The sequence below is a fragment of the Mustelus asterias genome, chromosome 25 (genome assembly GCF_964213995.1).
Source record: "Mustelus asterias chromosome 25, sMusAst1.hap1.1, whole genome shotgun sequence".
Classification (NCBI taxonomy): Eukaryota; Metazoa; Chordata; class Chondrichthyes; order Carcharhiniformes; family Triakidae; genus Mustelus; species Mustelus asterias.
In genome coordinates, this window is record NC_135825.1 from 44,298,357 (window position 1) to 44,311,944 (window position 13,588).

General features: G+C 45.4%; 1 protein-coding gene across 4 annotated transcripts in view; it reads right to left on the reverse strand.

Annotated features, from left to right (window-relative positions):
* Nucleotides 1-13,588, reverse strand: part of LOC144511926 (serine/threonine-protein kinase 38) — an 89,368-nt gene that overhangs the window by 14,091 nt on the left and 61,689 nt on the right. For all 4 annotated transcript variants that reach the window (XM_078242388.1, XM_078242389.1, XM_078242390.1 and 1 more), the window contains exons 3-8: nucleotides 6,164-6,215; nucleotides 4,206-4,328; nucleotides 3,448-3,531; nucleotides 1,865-1,988; nucleotides 681-835; nucleotides 232-334 (exon numbers count right to left, since the gene is read on the reverse strand). In XM_078242388.1, the coding sequence (XP_078098514.1) occupies nucleotides 232-334; nucleotides 681-835; nucleotides 1,865-1,988; nucleotides 3,448-3,531; nucleotides 4,206-4,328; nucleotides 6,164-6,215 (641 nt within the window). The remainder of the gene's footprint in view (nucleotides 1-231; nucleotides 335-680; nucleotides 836-1,864; nucleotides 1,989-3,447; nucleotides 3,532-4,205; nucleotides 4,329-6,163; nucleotides 6,216-13,588) is intronic.

Genomic DNA, 13,588 nt, shown 5'->3' on the forward strand with positions numbered 1-13,588 from the left:
ATCCCAGCACTGGGAAAGCATCTCTTTGACACACAGGCACAATCCACTGTCGCTGCAATATGCCAGGTTACAATAAGGTGAATGTAGTCAGTCCCTTCTAATGCCTGGTGCAGGGACTGCCTTTCCAAACCGTCACAACAGACAGCCCCAGGGCTCAACCGAACAGTGGGATAAATGTTACCCAGGTGGCTGATTCCACACGCTAACCTGTTAATCGCATCAGCTACTCACTGAAATCACTGGGCAAACTGTGGCTGAGGTTGCGGTAGAATTCCGTCCGGTGAGCCTTCTTCAATCCCGTGCACAAGCCAAAGTCAGACAGCTTAACATGTCCCTTAGAAAGCACAAGGTAAAAGTCACATTAGCAGTGCAGCCAGGGGAATGGCAGCTCCCACAGCCCGTCAGTCTGAAGGGATTCTGTAGTCACAGTGACTTGCCAGAAATACTGGCATTTCACAGAGGGCATCTCCAAACACCAACCCATGAGATCCAGGAGGCTGCCAAAGAGACAATGGCTGAAGCTACTTTGTTATTGCAAATCCATGTTATTACCCACATTGATCAATTTAATAGACTTTATTTTTATAAACTGGCTCACGTAAATAAAAACGAAGATATCACTGACTGAAAATGCAGGTTAATCTTTCAGTGAAATCCAGGGGCAGGTGTACACTCTGTACCTTGCTGTCCAGCAGAAGATTGTCTGGCTTAATGTCCCGGTGGATGAAGCCCATCTGATGAATGGAGTCAATGGCGAGCACCGTCTCTGCTATGTAGAACTGAGTCTCCTCTTCACTCAGCGTGTCCTTCTTCATCAGCAGAGTCATCATATCTCCTGTAGGCAGAGAAATTCAATCCCATGTCATCTGCTCAGATCATTCAACAATCTTGCTGGGCTCCAGAGACCACAGAGAAAGCCATGGAGCCGGTTAACACAGCCAACCACGCCAAGCCAGGGGCTGAGTTTGTGCTGGGTCAAGGTGCCGCACAACTGCAGCAGATTTGACCAAGGAATGGATGTTGGCAGCGCAAATCAACACCGCGTCATGAACAGGGAATCTGAAAGAGAGGGAGGATCCGGGATAAACATCTGTTTATTTGGTTTTGTTTAGCACACTGTCCACTTGGCCATCCCAGTTCAAGTCAGCTTGAATGTACATAGCCAAGGTGTTCACAGGGTCAAGTCACAGGCCTGACTTTGCTTCTGAGGGGTGAAAATAAGAATGAGGTGGTCTGGTTAGATGAAGCTATAAAGATTAAATTACAAAGACAAGTTGCATCAACAACACTGGTATTCTCTCAAGCTAGAAACAAACATAGAAAATAGGAGGAGGCCATTTATCCTTTCGAGCCTGTTCTGCCATTCATTATGATCACGGCTGATCATCAAATTCAATATCCTGATCCTGCCTTCCCTCCTCACCGCTTGATCCCTTTAGCCCCAAGAGCTATAGAAACACATAGTTCTGAAGTGAAGTGGCAATCTGGTTGATGAAGGAGTCGATCGGATAATTAGAGAGAATCCATTTCCTCTGGTGAGGGAGCCAGAGTAAGGAGACATAGTCTTGAACTCTGAGCTGCTCAGTTCAGAGGTGAAGACCGGAAGCATCTATTCACACAGAGCAGAAATCTGCAATGCCCTCTGCTCAAACAGCTGAGGGCAACTGGGGGTCAAGTGAAAATTCAAAAACCGAGTCTGGCCAGCATTTTATTCCTCAAGTGTATAAAGAATTTTGGAACCAAGTTGGATAAAACAGGGATCGCCATAGTTTAAGGGAATGGTGAGGTTGAATGGTTACACCTGCCGCTGGAAGCAGCTAACATGCTGGAAGTGGATACTCCTGCACACAGAAGCAGCACCTACCTCCTGGAAGGAACTCCATGATCAGGTAAAGGTTGAGTTTGTCCTGAAAGCTGTAGAACATTTTCACCACCCACTGACTATCAGCTTCCACCAGGATATCTCGCTCCGCCCGGATGTGCCCCACCTAAGGCAAAAAGATAAACTAATCAATGATGTTAGTGGGGTCAGTACCAGTGTGTTATAATCAGGCAGAATCGACTGATAGATGCTTCACTCTTCCCGTGAATGTGGAATGTTCTTGCTACCCCAGTTTTCTCTGCTCCATTCCTGAATGCTGAGATACAACTCCACAGGCACTGGCTGCTTCCCAGAGCAAACTCATACTCATCTTGGTCTGCAGGTACTAGCAGCATGGCCACAGCCAGGAGCTTTGCTCCGCATCTAACACACACTGGGGTGATTTTTGCAGCCCTTCCTGAAGGATCAGCTATACTAACTCCACCATTAACCAGCACAGAGCAGGGGTAGAACTTGGACCTGCAGGTCAATGTAGCTCAGTAACCTCAGTCCCAGTACAATGCAGCAGCAGGGCAGTTAGCAGACAATATATTTGACCATTGTATCCGAGCTGCCGGTAACTTTACCGGGGGACTTTGGGGCACTCGACAGAATCCTGCAGTCACATAATAAACACAAGGTTAAACAGTGTGCTACAAGAACTGCCTCGCCATCCGGCACTCCTCAAAAGTCAACAATAAAAGATTTTGCTGTTGCAGGGAACTCACCCTGATCTATCATTGAATAGCACAGCATTCAGCGGGGAGGGAGCGTAAGAGAAGAGTAAAAGCCCCAGACTGTGGAAGGGAGCACTGAACCCATCCCTGTCTTGACAGGAGTACACCCTGTGTGATATTGACAGATACCCAACAGGTCCAATGTCAGAATGGCCCGGCAGCTCACCTCACCCAGGCAAAGCAACCAACACCCAATGTGATCCCAATCCAATGCCCTGCCAGCCTCTTCCCTTCCCCCAGCCGTCCCCCACCTGGATAGACATGTAAAACACCAATATGCTGCTACCAACTCACTTCAGCCTCTCATACTCCCATTGCCCCTACCACCAGTAACACAGATAGAAGCAGCTGGACTTGGCCCTGATGTTACATCGCTCCGCACACTCATCCAGGCCAGGCTCAGGTTAACAGGTACAGGGTCTAGGACTGTTTGGCCAGAAGATGGCACGGCTTAAAGGAAACGGAATGAAATTTTTGTCAGCAATCTGGATCATTGAAATCTTTCTGCTGCAGCGCAACTACATTCAAACAAGAAGCTACTCGTTTTCTCCTGTCAGAAGTGAGCTGGGTCTGTGTGAATGCATAGCCACCTCGGGAGACCAATACATGGAAGCACTGGCCCACTCATCCCAATCCAGTTACACCTGGGACAAGGTCTCAGTGCTGTTCAGCACCAACAGTGGAAACTCCTCAGACAGAGCATTGCCATCAATTTTAGATGGAGCAGGAGGAGGCTATGTTTCAGCAGGAAAAGGGGAGAACTCTCCCAGGTTTTCCAGATTCAGGAGAGGACAGAACACCAACGGGAAAGGTGGTAAGCCAGGTTCTGAGAGCTACAAAATCCGCTACCTGCTCCTTTTCCAGCATGTCTGACTTGCGCAAGATTTTCATCGCGTAGATGTGGCCCGTGTCCTTCTTCTGTACCAGACGCACCTGTAAAAGGCAAATATTATTCACGAACCGAGTCTCATTTTATTTCATTTGAAGACAGCCCATTTAAAAGCTTATGTTGCTCGCAGTTCAGTGGGGACAATCTGACACTCCTAGTGCAGTATTGTGGGAGTGTCGCAAAGGCAGAGATGCCAGATTTCAGATGAAACATTAAACTGAAGCCCCACCTGCCCTCTCAAGTGGACGGCCAAGTTCCGGTGGCACGATGCTGAGGAACAGCGAGGGTGTCTCAGTTATCCTGGCCGAGACTTCCTCAACCGGTATCACAAGACACACGACCCGGTTATCACACTTGCTGTGCCAGCCACTCTGACTATAAAGTGCTTTGAGACATCTCGAGTTTGAGCTATATAAATGCAAATCTTTCTCTAAACTGCTAAACCCAGTGAACTTCAGCAAGCTTTAAATGTCAACGGGCAAAGTAACACCCACTCATCACTGAAGTAGCAGTTTACTCAAAATTACATTAAAATGAATTCTGGATGTTGGACGGGCTGCACGTTGCTGAGGAGCCTCATAAAACACTCCCAGTAAATTCTACAACCTCCAGAAGATGCTGATTTTTCAATTCCTAAACAAATCGCTCAAAATCATTGTGGGCAGTCTCAGTGGCGTACCAAGTGCTCAGATTTAAGTATGGGTCTTATCAGGCTCACCTCTCCAAATGCACCTCGACCTATGACCTTTAGGGATTCAAAATCATCCAGGCCCAGTCTGGTCCGCTTGAGTCGCAAGAATTCGGTCTCCTTCCTGGCATGTTGTGACCTTCTCATCCGCTTCTAGAATCAACAAGGAACACTCGGTCAAAACCATCCAGACACAGCCCTTCTACACAGCGCACTGTTACCAACATTACCATCACAAATGTCAATTTACAGTCTGTGGGGTAGGAAAGCACCCCTCCCAAACTCACCACCTCTACCATGTCAAACAACAAGCGCAGCAGGCATATAGGATCATCATCACCAGCTCCCAGTTTCCCCGAGCCACGTAGCACCCTGCCTTGGAAATATCGCCAGTGCTTCATCAGCACCAAGTCAGAATCCTCGAACTCTCTCCCTCCAAGCACTGTGGACACACCTTCACCTGAACAACTGCAGCCATTCGATTAGGCGGCTCACTTCCACCTTTTCAAGGGTAATTAGGGATGAACAATAAATGCCGGCCTTGTCAGTGACGCACAAGGCCTGGGAATGAATAAAGGCCAGGAGAAAATAGGCCTGAGAATGATTTGAGAGAAGCGATGGGAGCAGTGAGTAGTTTATTCTGGAAATATGGGTAAATGGACTGGAGGGATTCCTTCATGATAAACGTATGTATGACAGCCCTCGGGTGTCAAGAGACCAGGGGACAATCAGACAGGACCCTACACAGTCCCTGAGACACAGGTCATGTATCTAGCTTAACGTATTTATCCTAGCAAATCCTTTTGTCATTTTAAACAACTCCATTAGATCAACATGTTGAGGAATAAATTATGTACAGATCAGCTGTAACCAGATTAAACAACAGAACTTGTTCAGGGGGCTGAATAGCCTAGTCTTGTTACTATAAATGCTAATCCAGCATCATGTACAAGTTAATTCCCTTCCCTAATCACCCAGAATTCAGATCCTGCACTGGCTCCACAAAAAGTCTGCCAGATTCTTGGTTAGTCTCGCAGGCCCAGCACGGGCTTAGCATCACATCAGCATCACAACTGAAGAGAACTCGCTCTGAACCAAGAGCTTTCTCTGTAGACAGTTGTATAAAAGGAAAACTGCATGAGTACAAGTGGGCTGCAAATCTATTGCAACTTTAGCATCACAACAGGCAGGAGTGTGCTCTATATCTCACTGATATGCCTCAGTGCATAGCATTCTGGGTCAAAACTCCCCCCCCGCCCCTAACAGCACTGTGGGTGTACCTACACCTCAGGGACTGCACACTGCAAGAAGGCAACTCACCTTCTCAAGGGCAAATAGGGATGGGTATAAATGCTGGTCTAGCCAGCAACACCAACATCCCGTAAATGAATTTAAAAATTCTCACCCAAGTCAGGAAGTTGCAGTATCAAGTCTCACGAGAGACTTCAGCATAGAAGCTAGGCTGACACTCCCAATGCTGCATGGGCAGACTTGCTATCTTTCGGGCGAGGTGTTAAACCCAGGCCCTGTCTGCCCCTCACTGATAGATGTAAAGCATCCCTTGGCCCTACGTCAAAGACAAGCAAGAGGTGGTTTCTCCCCAGTCTCCTAGCCAATATTTGTTCCACAATCGACAGCACCAACAATTAGCTGGAGGGAGCATAATCTCTCAGATATTTGTAGCACTTGCTGCGGGCAAATTGGCTGCTTCATTTCTTATATCATCACAATGACTACACTTACATATTTAAACCATTGTAAAATGCTTTGGTTTGTCCAGGAGGCTGTGAAAGGCACGCCAAAAATACAAGTCTTTTTCTCACAGCCAAGGCCTCCCAGCCTTCCTGTAATAACTAATCATTATTCCAGAGGGTGTCAGACCAGCAGATCTTGCTGAAAGAACACAATGTGGTCACAAGACTTTGTCTTTCACCTGGGCTGCCTCGGCCATACAAAAGCTAATAGGAAAATTTAACACAATTAATTACCTCGTCATCTCCGAGCCCCTCTTCTTCCATTACCTTTTCCAACTTCCGTTGCCTAATGGGGAAACATAAAAATGTCAAGGTAAGAAAATTTTCAGTATATTGGATAGAATTATCAGTGTTAAAAAGGCAGCCAGGGCAGAGGGGAAAAGTATGAAAAAATTAAAAGCAATAAATTGAAAATGAGTTTGTGGGTTAAATCCTAATTATTATTTTGATGGCTATGAACATTTCCATTAACATACCAGTAACATAGACTGTGTCACATTAATGAGTCTTAACATAAAAACCTGAGCCATTTCCCCACATCAATATAATTTTACAATCAGATTCAGAGTCAGGGGTTATGCAATATTTAATTTTCCAGATTGGGTACAACACAGCACGGTGGCACACTGGTTAGCACTGCTGCCTCACAGCGCCAGGGACCCGGGTTCAATTCCTGGCTTGGGTCACTATCTGTGTGGAGTCTGCACGTTCTCCCTGTGTTTGCGTGGGTTTCCTCCAGATGCTCCGGTTTCCTCCCACGGTCCAAGGATATGCAGGTTAGGTTGATTGGCCATGATAAATTGACCCTTAGTGTCAGGGGGACTGGGAGAGTATGTATGTGGGGTTACAGAGATAGGACCTGACTGGGATTGTTGTCGGTGCAGGCTCGATGGGCCAAATGGCCTTGTTTGGCACTGTAGATTCTATGTTGCCTTGGCCTGAAACCACTCAGGAAGCTTAACACCATTCAGGACAGTGTGGCCCTCTTGATTAGCCACTGATCTAGTTTAAATATCCCTTGCTGTGAGAACCAGCTACAACATGTATTATTTACAAGATGCATTGCAGCAAATCACCAACAGCTCTTCGACAGGACCTTCCAAACCCACAACCTAAACTAGAGTGACAAGGGCAGACAGTTCATGGGACACCAACAGTTCCATTATACCCAAGTCACACTCTATCTCAGCGGTGGAGGATAGAACTGGATCCAATCTTCACACATTATCAGCTTTGATTTAGATACATTCGCAAAACTATGGACTTCCTAACCCAACAACTCCAGCCTCATTAGAGGACAAATAAAGCCCCAATACCTGCATACAATTAAACACAATTAGTGTACAATTAACAGCACACTCCAACATGAACATAGCAGTGGGCATCACTGGCGAAGCTAAAAGTTTATTACCCATTCCTGGTGGCAATGAGCCACATTCCTGAACTGCTGCAGTCCACGCCATGAAAATACACCAGAGTGGTGTCAAAGTGGAAAATTCCAGGATTTAGACCCAGTCACAGTGAAGGAATTGCGATAGCTAAAAGTCACGGTGGTGTGTGACTTGGAGGGAAACTTGCAGTTGGTGGTGTTCCCATACATCTGCTGCCCCGGTCCTTCTACGTGATAGAGGTCAGGGGTTTGGAAGGTGCTGACAAAGGAGGCTTGGTGAGTTGCTCGAGTACATTGTGTAGATGGCTACTGCTGTGCATCAGAGGTGGAGGGAATGAATGTTTAAGATGACGACTGGAGCACCAATCAAGCAGTCCGCTAATCTGGACATTATTCAGCACTCTTCCAGGCAAATGAAGAATATTCTATTATTCTCTTAGCTTGTGCCTTTTAGATGGTGGACAGGCTTAGAGGGACACAACCCAGCAACTACCATGTGCATGGGATCGACATGGAGCGTTTACTGCTCAGTCACTGCAGTTTGATGGGTCTGGCCTGGTACATGTGGATAATGGACAAGAGCATAACCAGACTCAGTCCATCCACCATCCAGGCAATGTACCAGTTTTTCACAGTAACTTCATTGCAGTATTAATGTAAGCCTTACTTGTAACTAATAAGTAAACTTTAAAAAAAAAACTTTACTTAAACCAATGGGGTAACCAGTTTTGATGGCATAGTATGCACTCACATAGACTTTCTCTAATATCTAAAGTAGTTACAAGGTTGCCCCTCATGAGTGCCTGGTACCCCCAGGATGTTGATGGTGGGGGATTTGATGATTGTAATGCCACTGAACGTCAGTGCTGAGACTCTGTATTGGAGACAGTTATTACCTGGCACTTGTGTGGCAGGAATCCAACAAGACTAGGAATTTTATATTCTTCATATAGATGAAGCAACATCACAGATTACAGTCGAGCACCAGTTCTTCCTTCCTCTAAACCGCAACCTAACTGTAACCAGGCCCAGATGAATAATGACTGTGTACAACACAAAAGGGATACACGTGCACTTTGGACATCCACCACCAGAGAGCGACATTCTGCAATGTTACCACACATCACCCGGGCTAGAGGAATGCAACAGGATCTAACAGCACAAAAACAGCCCAAGTTCCTGGTCTTTTGAAGCCACACTTCAAACATGACTGACAAAACAACAAGTTAATCTTCCATTACGTCAACAACTTAAAAAATGCAAACTGAATTTTTTTCCTTCTGGCCTTGTCCAGTTATTAAAAAAACCTGAAGTGTAAAGCCTCACAGAGATATGAGTGAGTTCAGGGTAAAGCAGTCAAAGGTCTGGTCATGATCACAATGCGGACAGACAGGCGAGTGTGAGCGAGTGAGAATATAGACCAGCACAGTATGGGCTATATTGTGATTCCAGTCCCGATATCCTCAATTACAGCTTACAAACAGGCGTTAACACTGATCAATTGTGCTGGAGGTGATCATTGAAACTACCACGTGCATGGGATCGACATGGAGCGTTTACTGCTCACAGTCACTGCAGTTTGATGGGTCTGGCCTGGTGCGTGTGGATAATGGACAAGAGCATAACCAGACTCAGCCCATCCACCATCCAGGCTGGCAGGTGCAATGTATCAGTTTTTCACAGTAACTTCATTGCAGTATTAATGTAAGCCTTACTTGTAACTAATAAACAAACTTTTAAAAAAGCTTTACTTAAACCAATGGGGTACCCAGTTTTGATGGCATAGAATGCACTCACAGCAGGAAGAAATCACAAAGAAACAATTCACAGTGTGCAGCAGGATCATCCGAGACTGATGTCGGACATGGACTTCTTTCTATCAGCACTGAAAATACAAAGAAGCTGTCTTATATGTGGCTACATTGGAAATATTAAATCTTTCCTCCAGTATTGTACCAATTGTCCAAATTCTAACTGGCAAGTAGAGGGGCATTAGAATGCTACAACACCAGCCAAGTGACTGTGGTTTGCCCATTCGACTCAGCCAAGCCCAATTGTGGCTTCCCAAAGACCGCGCACACACTAACAACGGCCGGGGAGAATAGTCACACGCTATTTTTGGACAGAAGCAGCACAGAAACATCATCAGTCTGAGCCAGCTCCTCCCAATGTGTGTGGGATTTCACCTTTAACAATGGTGCAAGTCAACTCTTAACTTGACTCAGAGCGATATCAGCAGCACCTCCGGTCGAACAGCCACTGACCACAATTCAACAGCAAGGAAGTGGCAAAAAATAAGCTTCCTGCAAGACCTTTGAAAGATGATGGAGAGGGGAAAATAGCTTCAAGTTGGCAGGAAATAAAATTGTGCAGTTGAAATATTAAGGACTTTCCAAGACAACACTTGAGGAAAAGATTGTTGAAGTGACCACCCCTTGGTAACGTGCCCGTTTAAATAAATAGTCCGGTGCGGAACCCCTTGTAGCTGGAATCAGGGCATTCATCCAAAACAAGTGCTTTTAGTTTTTAACCTCCACTGGAGTCATAGTCCTACTCCTATATACCCTCCTTGTACAAGCCCCATGCTAGGGTCTTCAGCTCCCTAATAAAGATTGACACGCCAGTTCAGTACTGAGGGGGTGCTGCACTGTCAAAAATGCTGTCTTTAATATAGGTGTTAAACTGAGACCTGGTCTGCTCTCTAGGGTAAAGATCCCATGTGACAATTTAAGGAGCTGTGAGAAAGCTATCCCTATGCCCTAGACCATATTTATCCCTCGGGAAGTATCAGTAAAACAGGTGAACTGGGCATTTATCTTGCTGTTGTTTTTTTGGACCGTGCCATGTGGAACCATAGAATCCCTGCATTGCAGGGAGAGGCCACTCAGCCCTTCGAGTCTGCACCGACTCTCCGAAAGAGCAGCCCACCCAGACCCTCCTCTCTGCCCTATCCACGTAACTCCACACCTTTGGGCTGACTAGTGTTTCACTGGCTTTGGAACATTCTGGAACGGAGAAAAGTGCTATATAAATGCAAGCATTTTCTAACCTGTTCTTAAATGTTGACATATATGGGTGGCACGGGTGGTTAGCACTACTGCCTCACAGCACCAGGGACCCGGTTCAATTCCAGCCTTGGGTGACTGTGTGGAGTTTCCACATTCTCCCCGTGTCCGCGTGGGTTTCCTCTGGGTGCTCCAGTTTCCTCCCACAGCCCAAAGATGGTGGATTGGCCATGCTCAATGTGTGGAGGTAGGGTGGGGATTGGGCATGGGCATCACGCTCTTCAGTCGGTGTAGACTCGATGGGCCGAGTGGCCTCTTTCTGCACTGTAGGGAATCTACTTCAATCATTGACTCTGGCATTGCATTCCAAACCTCTGAATCTCTCAATATATTCTCCTGCTCATATCCTAAATCTTGCTTTTAATTCACAATGTTCATGCGCAAATGTACAAGACAGGAGTGTGCAGGAGTGTGTGTGTGCCTGCCTCCACCAGTGACAGAGTGCATGTAAATGTACACATCACTTTGTTCAATACCCTTGTTCAATTCATGTTAATCTAAAAGTGTGCAACAAAGTTCACTCATTTGATTCCTGGGAAGACAGCATCAAGGAGATTGTGTAGCTTGGACCGTACTCACTGGGGTTCGAAAGGACAAGGGGTGATCTCATTGAAACAAAGGTTGAGAGAGAGAACAGACGGGTAGATGCTGAAAGGTTGTTTGCCTGACTGGGGAATCCAAAACTAGAGGGCACAATATCAGGATAAAGGGTTGGCCATTGCAAACTGAGATTAGAAGATCATTCTTCATAGGATCATGGAAGCTCAGCTGCTGAGTATATTCAAAGCCAAAATCGACAGATTTTGAGACTTTTCTGGGAATGACAGGACTATGGGGATCAGACGTGACCAGACTTGATCTTATTAAACTGCAAAGTCGGCCAAGGAGCCTTTTGACTTCTTCTAGCTCTTACTTCTAAATAGTATTTCCATTGTATTTGTATTTCCCCATACCAGGCAGCATCCTATTGAAGTAAATAAAAGTAAAATCTCAGCAGGTCTGACAGCATCTGTGGAGGGAGAACAGAGCTAATATTTCAAGTTTGGATGACTTGTCAGAATGCTACTGAATCTGTGCTGCACTGCCTCTGTGTCAGAGAGTCATAGAGGTTTACAGCATGGAAACAGGCCATTCGGCCCAACTTGTCCAAGCCGCCCTTTTTTTTAAAAAAAGCCCTAAGCTAATCCCAATTGCCCTCATTTGGCCCATATCTCTCTATACCCATCTTATCCATGTAACTATCTAAATGCTTTTTAAAAGACAAAATTGTACCCGCCTCTACTACTACCTCTGGCAGCTTGTTCCAGACACTCACCACCCTGTGTGAAAAAATTGCCCCTCTGGACACTTTTGTATCTCTCCCCTCTCATCTTAAACCTATGCCCTCTAGTTTTGGACTCCCCTACTTTTGGGAAAAGATGTTGACTATCTACCTTGTCTATGCCCCGCATTATTTTATAGACCTCTATAAGGTCACCCCTCAGCCTCCTACACTCAAAGAAAGTCCCAGTCTATCCAGCCTCTCCTTATAACCCAAACCATCAAGTCCCGGTAGCATCCTCGTAACTCTTTTCTGTGCTCTTTCTAGTTTAATAATATCCTTTCTATAATAGGGTGACCAGAACTGTACACAATATTCCAAGTGTGGCCTTACCAATGTCTTGTACAACTTCAACAAGACGTCCCAACTCCTATATTTAATGTTCTGACCGATGAAACCAAGTCAAATCTTTTCTTTCAGAAAAAAAGGATTGTTTGATGTGGACAGTACAGAAGGAGCTTTTTTCATATCTCTGGTCGAATGTTAAACTGGATGCAGCAACCTGCAGTTTCTTTTCTGTTGCTTCCTATATTCTCAAGGCTGGGTTGTGGCTGAAATTCTTCAGCCGCATATTGCCTTGAGAATTTCGTCCTCAGATGTAGCCTGGGCCTCGATTACCAACCAGTGCAGTGACATTGCCACGATGCCACCATATCCACCCCTCACACTTTGGTCGCAACATTCTCTCTTGCGTGCAGCATAAAATCAAACATTGTAAAACTACAGTTTTGCAGAGGTTTAAATAGCGTTACCATGGGGATCTGTAAACCAAATTTACCAAACCACCCCCCAAATGAAGCAATTACCTGACAGGATTTCACTTTTGATAACTTGTCTTTTAACACTAATCAGAATCAGCATAAACATAAACTGACAGGCAAATCACAGCCGCTATGAACTAGATAAATTACATGTACAGCAGAAACACAAGGAACACCTCACAGAGTCTCTAAGTGGTCCACTCCTCCTGGACAGCCAACATTTTCAGACACAAAGTAATCCCAAGCTTGGATATTCTCTGCAGCTTCCATGTAAACCGGATTCCACCCATACAACCTGCTACACAATGATGCACTTCTTTCAACTCTCAGATCTTCCCTTTCCTCTTCTGTCTGCCACACGGCCTATAATGTTTTAACTTTCTTCCTTTTGTTTCCACTTCCAGTTCCAGGGTCATCAGGACACATGGACCAGGATTTCCTAACATCCCTTTACTGTACATAAACTCAAAAAAGAGTCATTTTCACAAATTGTAATTGTTTTTAAAACAATCACAGATTCCACAAAACATTTCAAAGAAATTAGAACTTTTTCTGACTGTTACTGTATTGGGGTAAAGTAGAATCACTATTACACTGTTGAATTTTATATCAATACCACTTGCCATAAAACAAAATATTTCAAGCGATTTCATTATCACATAATGGGAGCAGCACAGGTAGCCCATTCAGCCAGTTCCACTCCCCTGTCCCTTTCCCTGACACATATCCAATTCCCTTTTGAAAGCAATAACTGAATCCCCCTCCACCACACTCTCAGGCACAGCGCTCAGGGTCCTGACCACTTGCTACATAAAAAAAGCATTCTCTCGCATCATCTTTTGATCCTTTTCCTAATTACCAACAACTGGGAATAGTTTCTCCCAATCTGGCCAGATCCCTTGTCTCTCTTATCAAATCTCATCTCCTTGGAGCAAAGTTGAGATATGTCCCAGCTTCTCCAATCTACCCACGTCAAGTCCCTCACCCCTGGCATCATTCTCGTGAGTCTTTCCTGCATCCTCTCTAATACCTTCATACCTTGCCGAAAGTGTGATGCCCAAAATTGAACACAATATCCAGTTGCAGTTGAGCCAGCTTTTTTCATACAGGTTTAACCCACCC